Source organism: Phaethon lepturus, unplaced genomic scaffold (genome assembly GCF_000687285.1).
Source record: "Phaethon lepturus isolate BGI_N335 unplaced genomic scaffold, ASM68728v1 scaffold41176, whole genome shotgun sequence".
In the NCBI taxonomy this organism is placed as follows: Eukaryota; Metazoa; Chordata; class Aves; order Phaethontiformes; family Phaethontidae; genus Phaethon; species Phaethon lepturus.
Genome location: NW_010544783.1, coordinates 1 through 8,472, shown reverse-complemented (window position 1 = coordinate 8,472; position 8,472 = coordinate 1). Strand labels below are relative to the sequence as shown.

At 58.3% G+C, this 8,472-nt stretch overlaps 1 protein-coding gene across 1 annotated transcript; it reads right to left on the bottom strand.

The window, feature by feature from the left end:
• Positions 1-296: 296 nt before the first annotated feature.
• On the bottom strand, positions 297-8,467 carry LOC104616302 (plectin-like; the record flags this gene model as incomplete). The annotated part of the gene is given in 3 exon segments (XM_010288781.1): positions 297-5,991; positions 5,993-6,688; positions 7,514-8,467. Coding segments are annotated over 3 exon segments (7,345 nt in total), but the record flags the coding sequence as incomplete, so codon positions are not given.
• Positions 8,468-8,472: the final 5 nt, after the last annotated feature.

Genomic DNA, 8,472 nt, shown 5'->3' with positions numbered 1-8,472 from the left:
CAGGCTCCTGGGGCAGCAGATTGGGAGGGTAGTGTGTTTTCTCTCTCATCTCTTAATATACAAATACTGTCAGAACAATCGTATATATTAATATATTAGTCTAGTCTTTTTGGTTAAACTTTAGGCACTGCTTTGGAAGAAGAATGGAGTTTAAAAATTAAAAAAAATGCTAGTGATTAGCCAGCAGCGTTGCCACATGCGGAGCAGGCGAGGCGGCGGGTTCCTTGGGAAGGGGCCGGCAGGTTTCAGGCCACATGGAGCGGGGGCCCGCGCAGCCCAGGGTGCTCCCTGCTCACCTCCTGCCCGCAGCTCCTGCTCGGGAGGGACAAGGCAAGGGCGAGGGCAGCCACCTCCATGCGGGGGCCCGCGCAGCCCAGGGGGCTCCCCGCTCACCTCCTGCCCGCAGCTCCTGCTCGGGAGGGACAAGGCAAGGGCGAGGGCAGCCACCTCCATGGCACTCTGGGGACCCGCAGCATATCTGCGCCCAAAACTTGAGGAAGAGTAGGAGGAGGAAGAGAAGGTCATGGAGAAGCCGGAGCCAGTGGCATCAAAGCTACCTCGCCTGGAGCCTGACCGGGACCCAGTCCGGGAGCCCGACCGGGAGCCGGAGGTGGAGCCGGCGCTGCTGACGTTGTAGGGGCTGTAGTAGCCTTTGCTGGACTGGGAGGAGGCCTCCAGCAGCCGCAGGCCGGTCCCGTCCTCGATCATGCTTCGGTCCATCGCGTCCTTGTAGGAGATCTTGAGCTTGGTTTTTGGGCAGGTGAGATACTTGGAGTAGGTGTTCACGTCCCGCAGCTTCTGGGCCGTGCGTGTGTCAATGGTGCCCTTCTGCAGCGCCTCGTCCAAGGAGACGCGGCCCTCGACGTCGGGCTCGATCAGGCCCCCTGTCAGGTACTGCACCTCCAAGAAGCGCTGCCCAGCCTCATAGTACAGCCAGCCCTTCTTCAGGGCCTGGGCTGCTGACATCTTCGTCTTGGTCCGTGGGTCCTCGAAGCCGTAGAAGGCCTTCTGCGCCAGGTTGATGCGGTCCACCATGATTTTGTCGACCAGGCCCTTGTTCACCGCGTCGGCAACGGAGCACTTATCCCCAGTGTTGGGGTCAATGATGCCCCCGGTGCAGGCCTGGGCTTCCAGCAGCCTCTGCCCTGTGATGTTGTCCACAAGGTTGCGGCGCATCGCCTCTGTGATGGACACCTTCTCCAGAGTGTCTGTGTCCAGGATACCTGCCACCGGCCCGGTCTCCTCCGTCGGGTCGCTCCACATGGATATCTGCGTTCGCGTAGGGGCTGGGCTGACAGTGTAGGAGGAGGATGATCCCACAGAGGACGACCGTGACCGGAAGCCGCTCATGTTGCCAGAGAGCATGTCTGCAAACTCGGTGATGGAGAGGGTGCCCGAGCGGTACTGGTCCAGGGCTGACTGGTCGATCAGGCCCTTGCCGATGGCATCGTCAATGTCATACTGGCGCCCCGAGCGCCTGTCGATGATCATTGACTTCACCACACCGTCAGATGAGGAGGTGGTGATCTCCTCCCACTCGCACTCCTGCTCAGACAGCTCCAGGTAGGTCTGGTGGTCGATGAGGCCTTTGCGATAGGCTTCATACACGGACATCTCCTTGCCTGTCTCTGGGTCAACAATCACCACCCTGCGCTTGCGGACAGAGGACTTGGAGGAGGTCTTTCTCTCCCGCTTCTTCTCCTTCAGGGGCAGGAGGCAGAGGCCGGTCTCTGGGTCAGTGATGCACCGCTCCATGAGCTGCAGGTAGGTGAGGTTCTCCTCTGTGTTGGGGTCGAAGAAACCCTTGGTGTCATCGCTGGGATCCAGCAGGATCTCGTTCATCTCCTCGTCAAAGAGGCCCCTCTTGTAGGCAATCTCCACAGGGAGGCGGTGGCTCTCCTCAGGATCAATTATGCCTCCTGTTGCAATCTGGGCCTCAAGCAAGCGGATCCCGTGGTCCTTCAGGATAAGGCCCTTCTTCATGGCCTGGAAGAGAGAGATGAGCTTTCCGGAGTAGGGATCCCGGTAGCCAGTGACCGCCCTCTCAGCAGAGAGCAGCTTGTCCTTGAACTCAGGGCCCACGATGCCCATCCGCACAGCTTCCTCCACTGTCAGCTTGAGGCCCTTGATGGGGTCAATCACGTACCCCGTGGCCGCCTGTGCCTCCAGGAGCTCAAATGCAGTGCCTGGCCTGATGATACCCTTCTTCATGGCCTGGTACACAGACAGCCGCTCCTTTGTGGAGTCCACAAAGACGCCAGCAATGCAGCTGGTGCCCTCCAGGAACTTCTTCAGGTTCTTAGAAACCTCCTCGATGGAGGTGAGGCCCTCCTGGAGGCGCTGGGCAGTGGCTTCATCCATCACCTGTGAACGGACCAGCTCCTCCACAGTGATCTGCTTCCGCAGCCCCCGGAAGGTGAGCTTCCTTGTGTCGCAGAGTGGGAGGAGGAGGAGCCCGCTGTTCTCGTCCTTCCGGCACCGCTTCAGGAGCTGGGTGTAGCTGAGCTTCTCCTCCGTGGATGGGTCCACGTAGCTTCGCACCTCACTGGGCTCAGACAGCATGTCATATGTGTCCTTGTTGATGAAACCCCGCTGGTAGGCCACCTCCAGGGGCAGATGGAATCCCAGGTGAGGGTCAATGATGCCACCGGTGGCTATCTGGGCATCCAGGAGCTTGAGGGCCTCTTCGCTGGGAATGAGGTCTTTCTTCATAGCCTGGAAGATGGAAATCTTCTGTTCACTGTACGGGTCTCTGTAACCAGTCACAGCCCTCTCTGCGGACAGGAGCCGGTCATGGATTTCAGGCCCCACCACGCCTTTCCTGACTGCTTCGTCAACAGTCAGCATCTCATTCTTTGTGGGGTCAATCATGAAACCAGTGGCAGCCTGGGCCTCCAGGAGGGAGCGGGCCACTTCGGAGTTGATCAGCCCCTTCTTCAGTGCCTGGTAGATACTAAGCTTCTGCTTGGAAGAGGGGATGTAGATGCCAGCCACACAGCCCGATCCGTAGAGGTACTTCCAGACAGTCTCCACATCCAGGAGCTCCCGGAAGGTTTTGGAGCCCTGCTTCAGCAGGTTGTAGATGTCTAGAGAGATGATCTTGGCCTCGTAGAGGTCCTCAGCTGTAATGCGGCGCCGGACGTAGTCATAGGATGTAAGATTCTGCTGCCGGATGATCTCAGTCTTCTCGATGATCTCAATGATGATGATGATCATGCGTTCCTTGGACACACGGCCCGACTGGAACTCCTCCATGAGCTGCTTCCGCTGCTCCTCAGGCAGCAGGTCCGAGTGCATGATCTCCCAGAGTGACATGGAGGAGCCCGCCCTGCTGCCCACGGGGATGTCCACCTGTGTCTCCTCAAACACCTTCCGCGTCTCTGCCTCTGTGTACACCTGGGTGGTCTCCACCACTGTAGGCTTCTCAGGCTCCCGCAGAGGCAGCAGATACAGGCCCGTCTCAGGATCCTCGATGCACTTCTCCTTCAACTGCATGTAGGTGAGGTTCTCATGGGTGTTGGGGTCGAAGAAGCCCTTGGTGTCATCGGTGGGGTCGGAGAGGGTTCGGTTCATTTCCTCGTCAAAGTAGCCCCGCTTGTAGGCCACCTCCATGGGGAGGCGGTGGCTGTTAACAGGGTCAATGATTCCACCCGTGGCAATCTGGGCCTCGAGCAGGCGGATGCCGTGCTCCTTGACAATAAGTCCTTTCTTCATGGCCTGGAAGAGGGAGATGGTGTTACCTGAGTAGGGGTCCTTGTACCCAGTGACAGCCTTCTCGGCAGACAGCAGCTTCTCATGCAGCTCAGGCCCGATGACACCAGCCTTCACAGCCTCATTGACATACAATTTTCGGTTCTTCACAGGGTCAATCAAGAACCCAGTTGCTGCCTGGGCCTCCAGGAGGACCACAGCAGTGCTGGGTCTCAGCAGGTTCCTCTTCATGGCCTCATAGATGTTCAGCTTCTCCTTGGTCGCCTCCACATAGACGCCGGCAATGCAGTCGCTGCCATGCAGGAATCTCCTCACTGCATCTGTCTCAGAGAGGTCCTTCACCGATTTCTTGCCTTCCTTCAGCTGCTCATACTGGGCTTTGCTGATGATGCGGGACTCCACCAGCTCACTGGCAGGTACGGGTGCCCGGAGGCCACTGAATGTCAGCTTCTCCTGCTTTTTGGTCTCTGCCTCCTCAATGATGGTGATCACAATCTTGATGATCTTCTCGATGGTCACCTTGCCAGTCTTGTACTGTCGGAGGAGCTCCCGCCGGTGCTCCTCAGTGAAGTACTCGGAGTGGATCAGTTCCCAGATGGTCATTGTCTGGCCCTTCATGCTGCCCACTGGGACCTCTACGGTCGCCTTGTTAAAGCACTCCTTCGCCTGGCTGTCTGTGTAGACCTCCTCCTGCTGTGATTGGATGGCTTTGTCCGACAGCGGCAGCAGGGAGAAGCCAGTCTGCTTGTCACGGTGGCAGTTCTCCTGCAACTGGGCATAAGTGAGATGCTCTTGGGTGTTGGGACAATAGAAAGCCTTGGCACCATCTCGGAGCTCAGACAGAGCCTCATTTATCTCCGGGTCGAAGTAGCCCCGCTTATAGGCAACCTTAAGTGGGAGGCGGTGGCTGTTCACGGGATCGATGATGCCTCCAGTGGCGAGCTGGATGTCCAGCAGACGGAACCCGGTATCACTGGGGATGAGGCCCTTCTTGAGTGCTTGGTAAAGGGAAACCGTCTGGCCTGTATAGGGATCCTTGTAGCCAGTCACCGCCTTCTCTGCAGACAGCAGCTTCTCGTGAAACTCTGGCCCTACCACCTCGGCCTTCACCGCCTCATCAACAGAGAACAGCTTGTTCCTCACAGGGTCAATGATGTAGCCGGTGGCAGCCTGCGCTTCCAACAGGGACAGGGCAATCTCTGGCTTCAGCAGGTTTCTTTTCAGGGCATCGTAGAAGGTGAGCTTCTGGCCAGTCGACTCTATTAGGACGCCGGCAATGGCATCCGTGCCCTTCAGATACTGCTGCACAGACTCCATCTCTGCCACATCCTTCACAGACTTCTTGCCCTGGTGCAGCTGGTTGTAGAGGTCCTTGTTGATGATTTCACTTTCCAGCAGCTCAGTGGCAGGCACAGGGGCCCGGAGGCCCTCAAAGCACATCTGTCTCTTTTTCTCACTTTCCTCTACAACCGTGATGATAATTTTAATGATCTTCTCCACTGTGATCTTGCCAGTCCTGTACTGTTGGATCAGGTCCCGCCTTTGGTCCTCAGTGAAGTATTCAGAGTTGATGATCTCCCAGATGGTCACTGTCTTCCCTTGGAACTTGCCAAACGGTGCCGTCACTGTGGCCTTCTTAAAGACGTCCTTAGCTTCTTTGTCAGTGTAGACCAGCTCTCTTGCTTTGGCTGCCTGGTCAGTGAGCGGCAGGAGGCACAGCCCTGTGTCTGGGTCAGTCACACACCGCTCCATGAGCTGCAGGTAGGTGAGGTTCTCCTGTGTATTGGGGTCAAAGAAGCCCTTGGTGTCATCGGTGGGGTCAGAGAGGACCTGGTTCATCTCCTCATTGAAGTAGCCCCTCTTGTAGGCAGCTTCTACAGGCAGGCGGTGGCTGTTGACAGGGTCGATGATGCCACCGGTGGCGATCTGGGCCTCGAGCAGGCGAATGCCATGCTCCCTGACAATGAGCTCCTTCGTCATGGCCTGGAAGAGTGAGATCTTGTCGCCCGTGTAAGGATCCTTGTAGCCAGTTACCGCCCGTTCAGCAGACAGCATCTTATTGTGCAGTTCTGGCCCAATCACTCCCTCTCTCACCGCCTCATTCACTGAGAGCCTCGCATTTCGCACAGGGTCAATTATGAAGCCGGAGGCAGCCTGCGCTTCCAGGAGGACCAGCGCGGTGCCTGGGCTGAGCAGCTTCTTCTTCATGGCTTCATAGATGCTCATCTTTTGATTGGTGGGTTTGATTAACAAACCGGCGATGCTGCTCTTTCTTTTTTTTTCCCTGCAGGTACTTCTTGATGTCTTCCCTCTGCGAGAGCTCGCCAACACTCACAATGCCCTTCGCCAACTTGTCTAAGCTCTCCTTGCTCAAAATGCCAGCATCAGCCAGCTTCTCTGCCGATACTTTCTGACGGATGCCATCAAACGCGAACTCTGGCTCCCCGTTCTGCGCTAAGCCATCCACCGCATCTCTGCCGTTGGGCACAGCTTTGATATCCGGCAGCTGCGTTGTCATAACCGTGGCCTCCTCAGGCAGGTCATCTGTCTGGATCATGATCTCTCGTGTCTGGGCCAGAGCAGCCTTGTACTCTTCCTGCATCTGCTGGAGTCTCTCCCTGAGCTTCTTGTTCTCATCTTCCAGGAGTTTCTCCTGCTGCTGCCGCTGTCTCTCCAGCTGCTGCAGCTCCTCCTGCTTGTGCTGGACGTTTTCCTCTGCTTCTTTCTGATGCTTCTTCGCTTCATCCAGCATGGCTTTCAACTGCTGCTTCTCCTGCTCCATCTCCTTCTGTTGCCGCTCCTGCTCTGCCTTCAGGTTCTGGGCTTTGTTCACCTCGTCTTTAAAGAGCTTCTCCAGCTTTGTTTTCTCCTCCTCGATGAACTTCTCCTTCTGCAGCAGGGCGTCCTTCTCTGTCAGGAAGGTCTGCTGGAGCAGCTGCGTCTCCTGGCGGAGCTGTGCCTGCTGGGCCACCTGCATCTGGGGTGAGAGAGAGGACAGCACAGTCAGATGGCACGGTCTGCCCAGGAGGGCAGCGCTGGTGGGGTAGCAGGGGCGGGCTGGGGCGGGGGGACAGGCAGCAGGGGTGGCACTGGGATGGTAGGGGTGCACAGTCACCGAACCACTGTGCAACGTAGGTTAAGAGTTAAGGGAGCAGAGCTGGGGTTAGGGAGCTGCAGCAAACAACACGTGGGTGGAACGAGCAGGGAAAAGACACAAGCTCTTCTGTGGGGTCAGGGACTCCCTGCCCAGTACCAAGGCTGGGAGCTGGGGACTGCTTTTGTCTATGGAGAGGAATAAGGCAGGATGAGCCATGAGGCCGAAAAGCTGGCACAGGTGGTGGGGATCACCCCTCCATGGCAGGAGCTGCTGGCAGCAGGGGAGGGCAGGGTGTGGGGAGGTCCTGCTCTGACATCTCCCTGCTGGGTTTGCCTCACTGCACCTGATGCTGGCTCTGCGCATGCCTTTGACCCGCACATGAGGGTCCTGCCCCCCAAGCAGCCACTCACCATGACCCCTGGCAGGGAGGACAGACACTGGAGCGGGAGGCTCAGTAACACCTCCAGCCTCCCAGACAGTGCCAGCAGCCAGGTCCGTGCCCATGCCCGCTGGGTGCAGGGTGCAGCTCCAGGGCTGGAGGCTGCACGCTCACACTGCAGTGATGGTCCTCAGGGACCAGCTAGTGCAGTTCCCAGAGCCTGGCCAGCTGCCCGCACGCCTGCTGTCCCGCGACACGGGGCAGCTGGAGAGAGGGAAGGTCTCCCTGTGTACCACCACTGCTAAGGGGAACCCGTAGCCCAGTACCTCCTCCGCCTTCTGCTGCAGCAATGCCGCCTCCTGCTTCAGCTTCTCCTTCTCCTGCTCCAGCTCAGCAATGGCCCTCCGCAGCTTCTCTGCGTCCTGGTCACTCTGATGCCGCTGGATTTCCAGAGTGTGCACCAGTGTCATCTTCTCCTGCGTGGCCAGCTCAGTCTCGTGCAGCCTTTCACTGATCTCCTCCGCCTGCTTCTTGAACCGCTTGGCTTCCTCCTCGGCCTTGGCCTGGGCCATGCTCATCTCTGCCACGTGCAGCTTGAGGCGCTCAGCCTCAGCTGTGATCTCCAGCTGCCGCCGGCGCTCAGCTTCCAGGGTTTTCTGAAAACCCTCAGTCTCCTCAGCCAGGCGCTGCTGCATCTGCTCCTTGTCTTCCTGCAGCCGCTTGGCGTGCTCCTGCGCCAGGTCCTTCTGCTTCTGCAGCATCTCTGCCTCAGCCTTCAACCGCGTGGCCTCCTGTATCGCCTGCATCTTCTCCTTGAGCATCTTCTCCGCCAGTGCCCGCTGCTGCGCCAGGTCGTCCTCGGCCAGCTTCCGCATGCGGGCGGCCTCCTGGGCCTCCACGCTGAGCCGGGCAACCTCCTCTGCCACCTGCTTCATCTTCTCAGCCTCCTCTGCCAGGAACTTCTGCGTGTTGTCCTTGTCCTTGAGGATCAGCGCCTTGTTCTCCTCCTCGATCCGGCTCTTCAGCTTCGCCAGCTCTTCCATCTGCACCCGGACCTTGAAGAGCTCCTCCTCCACCTGGGCCTTCTGCCTGACAGCATCAGTCACCTCTTCCTTCAGCCGCTGCAGCTCCTCATCCAGAATGCCCTTCTGGTGGTCCGTCTCATCCAGCTGCAGCTTCACCTTGGTCAGCTCCTGCTCCACCTGTGCCTTCTGCCGCAGCGTCTGCTCAGCGAACTTCTTGTGCTTCTCCATCTCGGCATCTGCCAGCTGCTTCTGCCGCAGGG